This window comes from Barbus barbus (genome assembly GCF_936440315.1).
Source record: "Barbus barbus genome assembly, chromosome: 47".
Classification (NCBI taxonomy): domain Eukaryota; kingdom Metazoa; phylum Chordata; class Actinopteri; order Cypriniformes; family Cyprinidae; genus Barbus; species Barbus barbus.
Genome location: NC_136725.1, coordinates 18,165,140 through 18,182,714, shown reverse-complemented (window position 1 = coordinate 18,182,714; position 17,575 = coordinate 18,165,140). Strand labels below are relative to the sequence as shown.

The 17,575-nt window shown below is 36.2% G+C and overlaps 1 protein-coding gene across 2 annotated transcripts; it reads right to left on the bottom strand.

Annotated features, from left to right (window-relative positions):
• Window positions 1-5,894: 5,894 nt before the first annotated feature.
• On the bottom strand, window positions 5,895-8,883 carry LOC306865622 (oligoribonuclease, mitochondrial-like). 2 transcript variants are annotated; one of them, XM_079410342.1, is made up of 7 exons: window positions 8,641-8,883; window positions 8,088-8,171; window positions 7,667-7,744; window positions 7,455-7,566; window positions 6,766-6,874; window positions 6,542-6,595; window positions 5,895-6,396 (listed from the first exon to the last, which is right to left on the bottom strand). In XM_079410342.1, the coding sequence occupies exons 1-7, from the start codon at window positions 8,869-8,871 to the stop codon at window positions 6,279-6,281; spliced, it is 786 nt and encodes a 261-aa protein (XP_079266468.1). In that variant the 5' UTR covers window positions 8,872-8,883; the 3' UTR covers window positions 5,895-6,278. The 2 variants fall into 2 exon arrangements, with proteins under 2 accessions (XP_079266468.1, XP_079266469.1); XM_079410343.1 differs by having other exon boundaries at window positions 5,914-6,396; window positions 6,792-6,874.
• Between the last annotated feature and the right edge of the window lie 8,692 nt (window positions 8,884-17,575).

Below are 17,575 nucleotides of genomic sequence, written 5' to 3'. Positions count from 1 at the left end.
ATAATTAAAATTTTTAAATTTTTGCCTTCATTTGATAACCAGAAAATTTTAAACACGCAACACACAATTCCTGAGGGGAAAAAACAAAACAAATTTCATAAGGCTATTTTAAGAATAACTTTGATTGAATTAAGTTGTTTTTATGCATTCAAATTATTAGACATGCTAAAACACATAATTTGGTAACAATAAAACATATGGTGAGAAAAAACAAAACATTTCATAGGGCCCTAGGCATGTAGTTTTGTAAGGTCTGTTTGGGTTTTGTTTCATGTTTGTCAGTTCCTGTTTGTTTCATGCTTCCCTTGCCCTCTTGTATTCCTGCTATTTGTTCAATTGTTCATTGTGTCATGTTCTTATTGGTTGTCCTAGTCATGTGCCTTGTTTCCCATTGGTTTGTTCTTGTCATGTGACCCTCATTGTTTGTTATAAGTAGCCTTGTCATTGCATTTGGTTCTTGTCGTGTATTAACGTTGTAATCTGCTGTCGGTGAGTCTAGTCTGTTTCATGCCAAGTCAAGTCTTCGTTTGGATTTTGGAATTATACTTTGTCAATAAACTGCACCTGACTCATTACAAGTTTTAGTTAAACTTTTAATAAATTGATGTGAGATTGTATAATTGTATATTGTATTCATGATTTTAATTAATTAGACATGCTTTTTGATTGATAAAAATTAATTTAACCATTAAAAAGGTTAAAAATTATTAAACAATTCAAATTCACTGAAATGATGCAAAACTGAAAAACTGAAAAAAAAAATCTAAATCACACACACACACACACACACTAAAACTAAAATTAAAAACTAATGAAAACTGTATAGATACATTAAAAAGAAAATTATGAAAAATGACAAAAACAATAACTACAAATTTAAAATTAAAACACAAAATATAAAAACCAATTAAAAATATTAATAAAAACTATAATAGTATGTTTTAATCGTAAATCTAACAAAATTTAAATTACCTCCATGCTAAAAACAAGACAAAAGCAATATGTCAGTGACAGTAATTCAAATCATATATTCTGAAATATGTTTATTAAATACACTTTTGCTTCAAGTACAGTTGTTTTAATATAACCTATCTTATATATAACTTAATCTAACTTATCTAAAAAAAAAAGGGGGGGGGGGGTTGTGCTTTCTTCTTTGCCTGTTGCAACCTAAGAGATTAATCAAATTAAAATCCGGCTCACGTCTAAGCACCTATCTGACAGGAATAGCATTAGGTTAGGGACTACAGCAGAATGATTTAGGATTTTTGGATAAACCCAAACAAGATCTGTCGATTTGCGGCGGAAGAGACATGAGTCAGACGTACCAGCTGCAAAGCGCTTCAAAGGCTCCAGATGAGATGTTTTATTCCTCTGGTCCCAAAGCCCCCAAAGACATGTGGAACAGCACAGTGCTTCTCTAATGCTTGAGATGACCTTCAGAGGCCGTTCTAATAAAAGAAAGAAAAAAGACATAAAGAGCCTGCCAGGCCTTTGTGAGATGCCTAGGACAAGATCACTGTGACTTTAATTCTCTAAATGTCCCGCTACCTTCACCTGATCAGAATGGCACCTGCCTTTGTTATCTGCCATGGCTTCAATTACTGGTCTTCCATGGAAAATTTAATTTCCCTAGAGTGAGGCACATCTTCAGGAAACAGAGGCATCTGTGACCACATTATGTTCTATATACAGTAAAATGTTATTTTAAATATTTTAGTTTTCATCGATATCAGCCAATCTACAGGTCGCTATTCATCACCATTACATTGTAATGGGGTATACAAATCAACTTTAAATTCCAGCTTTAAAACATTTAACTATTTAAAAAATATATTCATTATGCTTTTTATAGTTTATTTTTTCATTTCCTATTTAAAATCAATCAATAAATAAAAATCCTACATTTATCCAACCTCAAATGGCAATATTTGAGAATCAGTATCAAGATAGTATTATAGTTTTCATCAATATTTTAAATTAGTTTTTCATTTTATAATATTTGTATCTTCTGTTTTCATTTTAATGTTAGTTAATGTTTTCGTAGTTTTGTCGTTATTATTTTTGAAATGTCTATTTTTCTTTCAGTTTTAGTTAGTACAGTAAGATAAACTAAATGAAAATGAGAATGTTGCTGAAATATAACAAGTTTTTAATATTTTATTTTCAGCTATGAAAAATCCAGATAGACACTGCTGAATACAGCTGATTTAACAGACGTATCATTTTCTGACCTGGTTCACCTCATTACGGTGGCATTTAAAATGGCCTGAAAGTATAAATCTGAATATTGTGGTTTGAATGTGCTTTGTCAGACTTCTGCAAAAGTTTCCAAACAGAACAACCTTGAATAACCCCATGACCTGTTCCTTTCAACTTCTCTTGTTCTCTGCACATCTAATCCCGTTCTCACTTAGCATGTAACATGGCCTATTTTTCCTTTCATTAAAGGACAATTCCCTCAGGCTCCCGCCTTTTTGATTTTTGCGGCGCTATTGTTTCCCCCCCACCTTTTTCTTCTATTTTTTCTCTCAGAACGTACCTGTTATTTATGAAGCTTCACCTTAAATCAACTGCAATGATGAAACTTCAGGTCATATTTCAAAGGAAGGTTTTGAGTATTGCGAACAGATAAGTGCCATGTGACAGATCGCATCAAAGCCCTTCCTGTAGATAAAATTTGGATAATATATATTCACACTCAATATGAATGTCTAAATGTCATTACACAACACACATTATTAATGAATGGTTTATAAAACTACAGCTAATACTTACAATATGTGTCTATATTGTCAAGCACAGAACATTTCTGTCAGTCGGTGTTGCAGGTCTGCGGGTAGAAGTATCAGAGTGGCGTCTGTCACGGCCTGTGCGGCTCCGCTGCATATAAACTCTCCTCATAAAGGTCTGGACTGGCAGGCAGGACTGGAGAACAATGCTGACATCAGCGTTGACTGACAGCATAATAGAGCTAAATGCTTTAACGCTAGCATGCTTCCACTGGATTGGGTTTACAATGACAAATGATTGATGCAGAAATTCATGGTGCTTAAGACTCATTTTCCAGCTAAATGTCATCCCATATATACTGCCAAACAACAGCTCAAATTATGATTACTTACGTTCGGCTATGTTCAGAATGGAACACTAGATGACTACTTAGTGAATGAATACTGCATGGTATGTGGCCTACTATATACCGCCTACTCTTTTTTAAAAATAGCATGAAACAAGCACTTTACGCTAACAAGTTGCTGAATAAAGACTATAAAATGATTATTACATTGATCAAGCATATAAACTCTTTTTGTGCTACTTGTAGTCATTATTTCGTGACTTAAATATCCACAGATCTTATTTTACTTATACATCTGGAGCACAAAGTAGCATGTTAGCATGCAAAAATAGCCTATGTGGGCCTATTAATGTGTGAGATTTAGCTCAAATCTGTGAAACTTGCTCTTCTTTGTGTCCAAATCCAGATTTAGAGCATTTTATCCTAATCAAATCTGAAATGGGGATTTTTCCCCATACATACAGGTGAAATGTTAATACTTACATAGTTGAAAGTTATAAAAACACACTTTATCTCACCTGACGTGTCACAAATGTCTGTGAGATTCATGTTCAGAGTTCACCTTTGATTTAGAGCTCTGATCAAAGCCGATCTGATCCATATCTCATCTGTGTCAGGGCTTCGGGAAATGTAATATGTCTCACTGCAAATAATGAAAAATAAAAAATAACGCAGAAGTTTCCACATACAGCTATGAAGGCACGAGCTGTATTATTTTTGGATATTTCAAATATATAAATATCAACGCGAGGAGCATTCAGTGATATTAAGGTCTACCTAAAACAAACTCAATTCAAGTGCTGATAATTAAGGCAGGTAATTAAATTTGCGTAAATGTGAGCTATTTTTCAGAGCATAAATTTAATGAACCTTTAATAAGTGTAAGGAGCCTGTCGGAATAAAAGTGATAAATTACAAGGCTTCGTCAATTTATGTGAGCTCCTGTTGGTTCAGGGTTATGAATTCATGATGGATTGATCTGTTCTTAGTCCATTTTAGACTTTCTTGTTTCTGCCCTTTAACAGATGCAAATAGCAGAAATACTCAAGTAAGCAATTAAGAATTGCATAAATAGATAAATTACAGTCTTTTCTTATCTTTTCAGTCCAGAGAATCCACTTTCTGCTTGGTGTGTGAGCATGGAGAATGTTTTTACTCTGGTGTATGAGAAGCTGATTCACCGCATTCATTCACTCCAAAAGTCTTAATTATCTCTCTTAATTTGAGTCATCAGGCACCCTCAGGAAATCCCCCGTATGCTGGGCCATTCAGAAATAATCAGAGCTGTAAACCAACATGGCCTGAACAGACACCCACCTATGAAGCCATTTTAAAAGAAACAGTGACTAATAATCACACATTTCATTATATATTACTTTAACTATAATCTTCTTGCACACACTAGAACATGCTAAACAGGTTAGAAGATTTTATAAAACAAATTTGTTGCACTTTAGAAAAAGCTGGCTGAAGTCTTGGCTCTTCAGAATGATCCAGTCCAGTGGGTTCTGCATGGGTGGCCTTGGTGTACCTGCAGGCTGAAGCAGCGATACCTTGGGCAGACCCAAGAAAGACTGTACCTCTTTCTTCTACGGTTGACATTTACTATGTCAGAGATTGTAGACTCTTTTACATTAGGTGCAGCAAAGAGCTCGGTTGTTGATTGTTGATGTTATATTGTTATCGAGTTATGGATTTTTAAAAGGACAAGTGCATAGCTGGTTTTCCAAATAATAAAAAGCGTTTTGTGGAAATTTAAAAAGGTTTTTGTTGGCTTCCTCACAATGAAGTACAAAGTTGCTTTCCAGAACCTTTACTTTCTCCGTTCCTGTGAGGTGGAACGAGCTATGAGTCTTCACCTAATCTTCTAAGAACATCAGAACTTTAAAGAACCTGCTGAAGACACAACTTACCTAATCCACAACAAAGGCACTACATATAATACATACTACATTACCTTACACTTGAAAATTGGCATTGTGTACTGGAAATATTGGTGGTTCACATGAGAAATTGCTTCTTATGATGTTTATTAATTTGCGAGTCGCTTTGGATAAAGCATCTGCTAAATGATTAAATGTTTCTAAATCATTTGACCAGACCAGAGCAAACACTCAGTGACACACAGAGATGTCCAGATATGAACTGTCTGTCCTGAACACTAATGAGGATATTCTTCATCCTCTGGGAGAAAGATTCTGAGGGTGAGAGAAGAGAGAAGCTACAGTACATGGTTTATGCATTGGCCCAATGTCTTTCTATTTAAAGTTTCCCTTGTAGAATCAAACCTGCGATCCTCCAGTGGCCGCAGTAACAGACAGAGTGCTCATGTTACCTTGGGCTGCTCTAGTCAAACAGGATTTGAAGTCCCAGCAGTCCCCGCCACATTAAAACAGCATACAACACTAAGTGACTTTTGAGAGCAATATATACCAACCTCGATAGAAAGTTGAAGAGGCAATGATATCCCTGCATACTGTGTTTAACTAGTAGACCAAATAACAGATGAAGTTCAAAATTGTTGGATTAGAATGCTGTCACAACAACAACAAAATTGAACCATTGAACAGTTTGGTCCCACTTACTTTCTTAATACACATTTGTTAATATTTAATTCCAGATAATAAAATATCCTCCCTATTTTTCCTCATTTAATATCCTTTTACGCAAATACTTAACCTGAATATAAGGTTTCAAAGACGTGATATTTTCACTCGACAAACGTGCTCGAGATATTACCTGACTGTATATTGCCATCTGCCGTATGATTGAGGTTACTGTAGTTGCAGGTCAACAACAAATTTTCAGCAAAATCACATTAAATACCCTCCAAAGACAGCAAAAAATTATTTTTATTTAAAAAAAAACAAGGGGTGTAATGAAAACACTCTCAGACTGAAGAACTTATGTAATACAACTTTTGTTTCATTACTACAAACTGACATGATCCAGCAACAAATCCGATTTCTAAAGTGGAACACAAGGGATAAAAAGGAACTTTTTCAAAACAATGAGCTATTTGCATAGTTTTGAACTTGTTGGATTGCTCTCTCTTTTTAAACTAAGCTGCAGAATCAACAAGTAAAACACTAAACATCTACGTGAAGCTTTGCTCTCTCATTCGCTCAAGTAAGTATTCGCACAGGCTTTCATCCAAATGTGAGAATTCGGCACGAGACTCTAAAACCACCCTTGGAGATTAGATCACAGATGTCTTATCACCATTTTGGATTATTTGTCTCTTCTCCTTCACTTTGAAAACATTCGCTCTGTAAAACTTCAGTTCTTTTATGCTCTCCTGGATGTCTTCCAGAGCTCTGAAAATTCAAACGGACACAACATTATTCGGAGATTAGACAAAACAGCTCTTCTTTATGCTTAAATATTTAAGGAGTATATCAAAGGATTCTTTGCTATGCTAAACGTGGCATTCAATAATACAGCTGTGTGATGTACACAGACCTGTGTGATGATTTTTTCTTCGGTGCGAGACTGTACTCGTCTAGATACCATCGCCTAGGCAAGAAATTGGGGGAAAAAAAAGGATAAAGTATTTTTGACATCACCACCTACTTCCTGGACTTTTGAAAATAGTCTCTCTAGTTCATGCTGAAGCTCGCATGCATGCATTAATGTGGCAACAGTGGTCGTTCGGTCATCTGATTAAACCTAAATGGGGAAAATACCTGGTCAGCTCTTTAATGGTGCTCACGTCTATGATGCGATAGTGCAGATGTCGCATGAACTGCGGCATGTACTTATCCAGAAACTTCTTATCGGCATGAACAGAGTTTCCTGTGGATAAAATACCCAACAAACTCTCTGAGGCATAAGGAAGTTCATATATCACAATTCAGACTTTTTTCCCAGAACTTCAGAATACAGTCCAAATTGTGAGATGTAAAAAATGAGTCTGAGATGTACAGTAAACTAAGAAATAAAGAATAAGAAAAAGTCATAAGATGCAAACTCACAAATGCGAGTTTATAGCTTGCAATTCTGAAGAATAAAGTCTGAATTGGGAGATGTACAGTAAACTCGCAATTACAAGTCTAAAACTTGCAATTCTGAAGGAAAAAAAGTCACATTTGTGCCAAAAAAGTCAGAATTCTGGAAAAAAAGGTCAAGACAGCGAGATGTAAACTGAGAAGAAATGTCAAAATAGTAAGATGTAAATGTGAGTTACGTAAATGCAATTCTGAAGAAAAATTAAGATGTAAACTCGCATTTATGAGGAAAAAAAGTCAGAATTGTGAAACCAAAAGTCACATTATCTTTTTAGTTTTTTTTGTATTCCATGGCAGAAATAAGCTTCCATAATATTTTATACCTGCAACATGCAAAAGAAACAATAGCAGCTCGTGTGGTTGGTTACCTGCGAGAGGACACGGTCCAGGTGGCGTGTGCTGTCGGATGAAAGACAGGAATTCATACTCCGCCTGCTGGAGAGTGATGTGACTGTCCCTGACAGCCTGAGTCAACCCTGACTGGCACATCAAACAGGAACACAATCACACATCAAGCACTGACAGGCTCGTTCACACAAACTGGAAACACTCAGCAGGTGCATCGATCTGTACTACTCACCTTCCCATGATGCTCTTTGCACCAGTCTGACATGCCATCGAGCAGCTCGTCTGGTTGGTTGATTATCAGATTTGGCCCCTAACAACAACAACAACCAACAATCTTCTAGCTTTAAAACATTATTTTTTATTGGGGTGAGACATATATGACATTACATGCAGGTGGTATTTGGGAGAGGTCATATATATAGCACAACATACATAGAAACAGACATGATAGGAATTAAGCTAACATAATTGATCAGCTCTACTTTGGTACAGTATTTGTTGCTTTAAATGTGCTTTATAAATAAACTTAACTAAGAAGCCAATTATGTCAATTTATAGATGTACACTAGTATGTAGATCACCCTCAAAACTAACTCTAATTCCGATTGCGTGGGACTTATGCGGTTTATGCAATGGAAAAAATACAAACCCACCTCTGCAATGATGTTCAGATCAGAATCCGTGACGATGCAAGCCATCTCAATAATCTGGTCCTTCTCTATATCCAGCCCTGTCATCTGAAACAGGAAGTACAGTGGCATTAATATGCAACACTGAAAACTTGTCAATTTTATAACTGCACAATCACTGTGAGGACTTCAGCCAATATTTATCTGTAAAGAGTTCCTGGATAAACATTCCTGCGTAGGGTGGAACCAAAACCGAAAACTATGTGCAAAAACTGGTAAACAAGCATGTCAGCTGGTCATCAGCTGCAGTGACGAGTCAAAATCTTTTTGACATGCACAGATTGTGCTGGACTTGCTATATAAGCTGATCGTTTATTTTCAATATTTTACATAAAACCCCATGCAAATTCATTCAGCATCCAGCATAAAACCAACTGTCAAACTAATTTAGTCATGTAACGTTAGGCCTAACATTTCGTTGAATAAAAAAAATCTTGATAATGACTTAAAGGCGACTCGGTGAAATCTTTTAAACAATATATTTTCCTGTTTATTGTGTTTATCTGCCGCTGTTTACCTCCAGATCTACCCAGACCATCCGCTGCGCCAAGGACTGTGACATCTTCCTATTGTGAGGTCGTCTTGACATCAAACCTTTGGCGAGCACAGAGGTACACGGAATGAAGAGAGAGAAGTTGTGGGCTGTAAACACCGGTAGGAGTGATTTAACCCGCTGCGATGACACACAAACTCGAGTCAGGACTCTGAATGCAGAAACGCACGCCGCACTCAACATGTGTACCCGCATACTGCCAACTTCCGAACGAAAGTGTCGTAAATACCGGCGCGGCGCAACAGTGAAGGAAAGTCAGCGGCACACGTTGATACGTGAACTCCATGGAAACAACAGAACGCGCGCTTTAGTTCAAAGACCCGTAAGAGCATTTGTGAATTTTATGTGCGACGCTTCCAGCTATGTTTAGCTGTACAAAACGCTCGTTTCGCGGCTTGATATTGCAGACTGGTGTGTCTTACTATATTATATTGATATATTATCTTAATATGTATGTGTGTGTTAATACATAAAGTAGTAGCCTAGCAGTAATGCTTTTTTTATTCCTTCAAGTCTTTAAATAAATATAAAACATACCATATGAATTGATTAACATATGGTACATATAAACTGTATGTAAACATTACACTTAAAATATGTATCTGATTCCATAACATCCACTATTATTATTAATATAGATGCAGTAACGCACGTCGGCCATGAGGTGGCGCAGATGGACCATCACTGGAGCTGAATATATACAGCAATATGGAAAATATGGCACATGATCATCCCAGACAGATAGGTAGGCTATACCATTCAATACCCTGAAATCCAAAAGTCCAGAGTTTAGGGTTGAATTGTCTAATTTAGTGTTTAATGAGCTTATCTTTGACAAAATGTCATCAGGCGGAGATATTGCTTCATATTTGCGCACAGACACACAGACTGTAATAATTAGGCTTAATGTTCGTCTTAATGCCCAGTGTGCATCATTTGGTGTGTTATACAGCTTTCACGTTCAAATCAAGCGACATGGTCACCTAATCAATTCCGCAGTGTCTACCGAGCCTGCCGTGGATATGAGATCTCAATTCTAACACTAATAGCCAGACAGGACCGTAAACATCATATTTCAGCTCTGACACAGATAAGAATTTAATGGCTTGGAGTCACCCTGTGAAGTAATCTGTGTGATAAAAGCAAGCGGCCTCATTCAGACCAGAGTCTGACGGGAAATAGATAGAGCGAGGGAGAGAATTAGGCTGGAGATGATGTCTTTCCCCTTCTCTCTCTGATGGCTGTAGTCTAATAAAGGCAGGAGAATAATTAGCAGAGTCGTACAGATGCAAGGCTGCTGATGGCCTCCCTTGCCGTCTGATGGCACTAGAGTAATGCGGCATGGGAAAGGCCTCATGATGCGAAGACAGGCTTCATTATTTCTCTCCTTCAGTTTCTTTCGCAAACGCACACGCGCACACACAAATTCAAACAAGCGAACTGAAAAAAATGATGAAACAGAAGGTAACCTGAGTTCAGGGCAAGATAGCCCCGCCACCCCCCTTAATATTGACTTCTTCTTCTGTTATTCAATTGCAGAGCATTAATGTCCTGGAAGTAAGGCACTCACATTTCAACGGGCAAACACGTCTTTGAATATCTCAAATAGATGTTAAAGAGATTTGCACTATTATTGAGCCTCTTGTAAGTGGGAGGAATATTTTTGGCTGACAAAACACAAGTGATTCTGAAGGCTACGAGGCTTTTGGGCACTTCTGGGAGTTTATTTTGTGAGTCAGTTTCTTGAAACTTCAAGTAAGGTTGGTTTAGCCCTCACATTGCATTGTGGATCAGTTTAAATGCATTTGCATGACCTGAAATAAAAACTTGATGTTGAGCCACTAATGGTATTTATTACATACCCATTTGGCAGACACCTTTAATCAAAAGAAAGTGCATTTAATTGGAAATTGATCCCCTGAACCCATGATCTTGACGTTACAAGCGTCATTCTCTGTTGTTTGTGGTAGTAACATTGAGATACCTTTATTAATATTTCGGATCCATTTTTATATTTTCCATTTTAGTTAAAATTTTAGTAATTTTGTTGTGTTTTTGTCATTTTTAATAGTTTTTTAAATATATTTCTATATAGTTATTAATATTTATTTTAGTTATTTTAGTATAAGTTAAACTAAATTAAAACAATTCAGCAACTAGCTGAATTAAACAATTTTTTTTTTATATTTTATATTTCAGATAATATTTATTTGAAGTAATTAATTTGTTATGCTTTTAGTTTCAGTTGTAGTTTTAGTTAACTATAATAATCCTGATTGTTTGAGCGTTTTCCATACTTACTTTGTTTAAAAGGTTAAAGTTCTAAAAACTATTTTTGTTTCATATTCATAATTTGTAAAACAAATAAAAAAATTATTGTTTTAAAAATTATATTTTCATATAAATTTTTTTCAATGTCTGAATGTGTATCGGTGTTAAAAATGTATTGTTTTTCCTGTTTGTTTGTTTTCATAGTGTGATTTTTGGTGAAATGTACTAAATCTAATTAGACCTCCATAAAAATAGTACCCAGAATTTGAACCTAATACAAGAGTTTGCACTCTGCAGATGCTTTCATCCAAAGCCAATTACAGTACATTGCATTTAAGGTATACATTTAATCAGTTCTTGCTTTCCATGGGAATTCAAACCCATGACCTTGGCAATATTAGCACCATGCTTTTCTGTTTGATGATAACAGGAAGGAGTTAGATGTACATTCGATTAGTTAGATTCTGTTCGCTTGATGAAAAATGCAAATGTTAGCAGTGTTGGCGTTTTAAAAAGGGCCACGTGGGTCGTGTTAAAAAACGACCCTTCGTGTCCGACATCCTGGAAGATGTTTGGGGTTGAGCCATGTCATTACACAGGGACTCAAAGTGATAATCCAGCAAATGGATTTAAGCTCTTGAAAGCTACTAGTGCATGTCCTAATGCATCCGTCACTTCTGAACTCTCGCCAGATAAGAGGAAGGAAAGCGCTGGCTGCAGCCATAAAGTGGACAGACTAATGCAAGCCGGGCGTCTGATATCATCCACAGCACAGAACAGCTCACCCACAAACTGCCACTGTCACGAACAGCCATCGCATATATCAAAACGATGGAGACATTTATTTCAAAAGCATATCTTTCCTTCTGGATAAATGCCTGAAGTTCCCAGTTCTAAACTTTTTGCCTGGGTCTCTTTTGACCCAGATGATTTGGCCACAACTTATTTCTAAATTCGGAAAATCGACAGGCTGAAGTCTGAAGTGCTTTCCACTCCAAAGAATACAAGGTGCAAGGTCACAGGAACCCATTAAAACTGTAAAAAACAATCCCAAATGATTGATTTTCAGAGAGTCGGCTGTGTGCACCTTACTGTAAGGTGTAATTGCAGTGCGTTCGCATTCAGAGCCAAGTGCTACAAGGAGGGTGGATGTGTCATGTAATGTTTTTAAGGTGATTTGTTGATCTTTTATCTTTAAAGGATTTTTGTTGGAAGGCTGTTTATGGTGCTTGAAATGCTAGTTCAGCTCTTCGCTGACACTTGAAGGGATAGTTCAACAACAAAAAAAAAGCACTACATTACACAACAGCTTTGTGGGAGGAAAACAACCACATATGGTCATACGGGTTTGCAATGCAAGTAAAGGATGACAGAATTTTCATTTTTAGGTGAACTATCCCTTTTATGAGACTATCAGTCGTTTCCTCCCTAAAACCTTTGGTCCTTAAAATCGTAATTTTCTCAGTGCAGTAATGGCATATATATTTAATTGTTCTGATCGTTGTCAAGCTGTCTGTATTCACACTGTGGGTCAATGTTTCTTGCACTGCTTTCCATGAGCGGTGCTCCCCCCCCACTGAAGCTTCAGCTCCTAAAAAACATATTTTACCTGAGCTGTCTGCATTGAATGTGATGCAATAAGAAGATGTCTACTGCAAAATAATGGCTAGAAGCATATTTCTAATGAGTTCCATTTGCAGGCTGTACCAGTAAACAAAAATACAAAGCGACCAGGGTGGTCCAATTCAAAAACAAATTACTCTTATGAGCCAGTACTTTATGGTGTGTGTTTATATATGGTATGTGTATATATGGAGTGATACATACCAGTGATATTAATGTACCAAAAAATACGCTATTTAATTCTTTTGTTGCATGTGTAGTTTATAAAGACAGACGTTCCATAATATGATTCAAATCTATGTGACCCTTGACCACAGAACCAGTCATAGGGTTCAATTTTTTGAAATTGACATTTATACATCATCTGAAAGCTGAATAAATTAGCCTTCACCTTCCATTGATGTATGGTTTGTTAAGATAGAACAATATTAGGATGTGGAATCTAAAGGTGCAATTTTTTTTTTTTAACTTTAAAAATCGCCTTTAAAGTTGTCCAAATGAAGTGCAATGCATATTACTAATCAAAAATTACGTTTTTATATTTCTACAGTAGGAAATTTACAAAATATCTTCATGGAACATGATCTTTACTTAATATCATAATGATGTGTAATGTAAAATATCACTTTCCAGAACATTTTCATTCACATTCCTGGCTGGTGGAATGAATTTCCCTCCCCTATCTGGAATGCTGAATCCTTGAAAATTTTCAAGCGGCACCTGAAAACTCATCTCTTCTGTCAATGTTAAACAATGTTTTGCTTTCTTTCCTTAACATCTGTCTAGCTAGTATTTACTCTGACACTTTGTATTGCAAGCACTTCCTGTCTATTTGCCTCTTTATAATGAATATTGTATTCCTCAATTTTAAGTGGCTTTGCATAAAAGCGTCTGCTAAATGAATAAATGTAAATGTAATGTAATGATTTTTTGCCATAAAAAAATCGATAATGTATCCTAGTGCTCTCGCACTAGTAGGCTCAGGAAGAGCTTCTTCCCCGAGGCTGTGACACTTCTGAACGCCACACCACCAATCTAACCTGCACCTGCTTATTACTGCACTGGTCACAGTACTTTACACACATGCATTTGCACTACTCATATTTTGCACAGACTGCACATTGTCAAAGTCATTACACTATAAACTGTCTAAAGTTGTTACTGTACAAGCACAGTAAACTATTTCTAAAATATTGCACTACTGCTATTTTGCATAGAATACATTGTTCTATCAATACTTTGCACACTCATCCAGCTGTATTTATTTATTACCACTGTTCTCACGTTTCTGCTGTTCATAATGTGTATATATAATCTGTAATCTATATAATCTACATTGCTCTGTTCATATGTACATACAATCCCTACATTGCATTCCTATTTTATATTCTGTATATACTCTGCTCAATACTGTATATAGCAATTCCACTGTACATTCTGTAAATCTTATCTTCATTTACTCTGCACTTATATGTATATAAAACACTATATTCTTGCACTTCTGGTTAGATGCTAACTGCATTTCATTAGCTCTGTACTTGTACTCTGCATAAATGACAATAAAGTTGAATCTAATCTAATCTAATCTAATCTAATCTACAATGTATTGTTGGCTATTGCTACAAATATATCTGTACTACTTATAACTGGTTTTGTGGTCCAGGGATCACAGAGTTAGAGTTGAGATTAACATTTTTGACAAGAAAACATGATTGTTTTAAACTAATAAGTGAGAGTCATTCCTATCATAGGCCTACTTTTAGTTTGCAGCTGGTAAAAAGTAACTGTGGTGTTGTTTCACTTTTTAATATACAGTATATATATATATATATATATATATATATGCCATGAACAAGTTTAAGGGGAATCACCCACGGCCATGGGACTGGAAAGTAGAACTTTAAACGGTGTTTGTATTGAACGCAATAACCTGTGATGATCATTTAGTACAGTTGCTCACAAGCACTCATCATAGTCTGACAAACTGAATCAATCACTTCACTGTCTTAGCAGAGGAAATATAAAACTATATCAAGTGCTAAAAGTAAAAAGACGTTTTAAACTGTCTGAAAAGAATCATTCAGAGCTGTTTTCTATTCAGAGGGAGTGAATCTTGTATGTGCAGGCAATCAAAAAAATGTGTTGTTGTCTAAGGGAGAGAGATCAAGAGATCATGTCACGCTCTTTCTTTTTTTTTTTTTTGAAAGCTTGCCAACACAAACCCTGAAGGTCAAATCAAGCTTGGCGTCTAATCACTCATCCGGTGGCCGTCTGCTGTGATTGGTGCCCCCGAGGTGAGGGCAGGGCCTTTCACAAAATCCCGAATACCAGAGCAGAATTATTTGTTTAGTTTATCCGGATGCCACCTGAATGAAAATGAGCACTTCTGATTGGAGGAGAATTGCTTGAAGGGAAAACCAAATGCACTTAACTCAGAAGCTACGCTTGCATAAACCTGCACTGCGATATGCATATTTACATGTTAGAGAAGAGTTTTTGACATTGATGAGACATCTGTGTTGTTTTGGAGAATAAACTTTTTTGCGTGGGTGTAACAGTCATCATGAAAACAGTAGATGCAAGTTTATGTTGCTCATCTTCACTTGTGCGAGTGTCTGGAGTTTCCTGGGAAACGTGAAAATCCAATCTGATAAATTGTTTAGTGGCCTATGTGAAACCTGTCACTGCAAAAATACTGAAAGAAGATGCTTTAAAGACAGCTTTGCTACATGGCTCATGATTATTTCATACCGTAACATGGTCTAGGGCCATTCTGAGCATTGCTTAATACCCCAAACATCATATTCTAGGGTGTTTAAGTCAGTAGAAATAATTTACATTTATGCATTTAGCAGATGCTTTTATCCAAAGCGACTCACATTGCATTCAAGTTACAGTTTTATCAGCTCTTGCTTTCCCTGGGAATCGAACCCATGACCTTGGCGTTGCTAGCGCCATGCTCTACTATTTGAGCTACAGGAAGGCTACAGGAAATCAATGGTAACAACCTGGCTTTTTGATCTTTTGCTTTAAGTACTCCAGCATCTTCTACATTTTCCATTATAAAAATGTTATTTGCCTAAGAAATATTGCCTTCAGCTTCCTTATAGCTTGGAAAAATAATAATGTATAAGGAATCTGGGCTTGCAGAACATTTCTACAGAAACATTTGACATTTAGAAATTTTATAATATATAAAATACACCAGCCTGGTACTGGTGTATTTTGTAACTCTGTATGTTTATGATGGATTATATGGGTTGTATATGTTGTTCATTGTCTTTTTAAATCTGGACTTTGAGTCTGTAATAAAGTTTGATTGATTGATTGATATATATATATATATATATATATATATATATATATAATAATAATAAAATTAAATACACTTAAAAAATAAGGTTTCCACTCTTTGTAGTATAAAGATCTAAAGATGCTTTTTTCACGATAAAGAACCTTTTGTGAAATGGAAAGATACACACACACCACACATGTTTGTTTTTGTGAATTGTGGGGACATTCCATAGGCGTAATGGTTTCTATACTGTGCAAACCGTATTTTCTAAACCATGTCATTCCCATGTCATTATACAAATTTGTGTCCTCATATGTCAAAAAAACACGCGCACACACTCACACACACACACACACACACACACACTTACTTTTTTCCTACCAATAACACTGTATTGCTCTCAGCTCTGTTTATATAATCATATTTAAATCAATTTAACATAATTCCACAAATTTCCCCAAATCAGCACAAAAATTACTAATAATGCTCTGCAAATTAAGCAGCTATCTAGCAGACACATTTATCCAAAGTGACATGCAGCACATGTACAGTATTACAGGAACAGTTGCCTTGGAAAAAGGTGTTTTATAATATATGGAAAAAACTAGTTGTTAGTGGTCATATTAATTTGCATTTTTTCATCTGGCACAAGAATTATGCAAAGTGCCTTGCTCAAAGGCTCATGATGGCTCACTCCACATGAGGCTCGAACAAAAAACTTTCCAGTTGCCAGTCCTGATCTGTAGCCGCTCCATGGTGGAACATATGGCCAGAAGTCCTATAATCCATTTTGATGCACAATTAAACCCATGTTTAACCCAATAGTGCGACCATGACCCACTGAACAAATAGACTCTCTTGGCTTGCACTGACACACACACACACACACACACACACATTGACCTGGAGCACATACTGACATTTCCACAGCCTGAGACAAAATCTGGATTAGCTTTTGAAGAAACAAACACAAGTTACAGAAACCCAATGTGTATGGGAATGAATAATGAACTTTTGAATGATTGAGTTGAACTGATTCAATTGACTTAAATGAACCATCCAAACAAACCAAGTGAATGTGAGTCTGGCAATATTGAACTGGGTGTTTTTTAAACTGGGTTTTTTTTTTAACTGTAGTGAAACAGTTTGTAGCCTTGGAAACCAATTTGATTCATTCTGCACTTCCAGACATCTGATTAGAGATTCATTTGAAATCGACTTATGATTTTTCCACACCGTTTTAGAAATGTTGAAGCAGTTTCGCCACTGCACAACCAATCTTTGGCATTAGATGGCAGCGGCCCAGGTAATTTCCTTTTCAAAGAATTTTGTTTCAAGCCAAGAGTACATCTGTGCAGACAATGAGGAAATTATTTAACCTCAGTCCATTAAAAAAATATAAGCCACGAACACAGCACTCATTCCTAGAAGCACTGCTCTCACCCTGGCTTTTAAAAGCTAAACCTTCATTTAAAAAGGCCTCATACCCTTTACTTTAATTAAAACCCCAAAACCCAAAGGCACAGAAGAACAGCACCTAAATCAATGGGGAATTTAAAAGGTTGAACCTTTTTATTTAGAAGATTTTTAAAAGTCAGCGTGATAGAGGATCTCTCTGAGATTTGGTGCTCTGTTTTCATCATGTTGGGGAAATGCCACTCTTTTATCTGTGCAGTCATTGACATCTCTGTTTCAGTCTGACGATTTCCA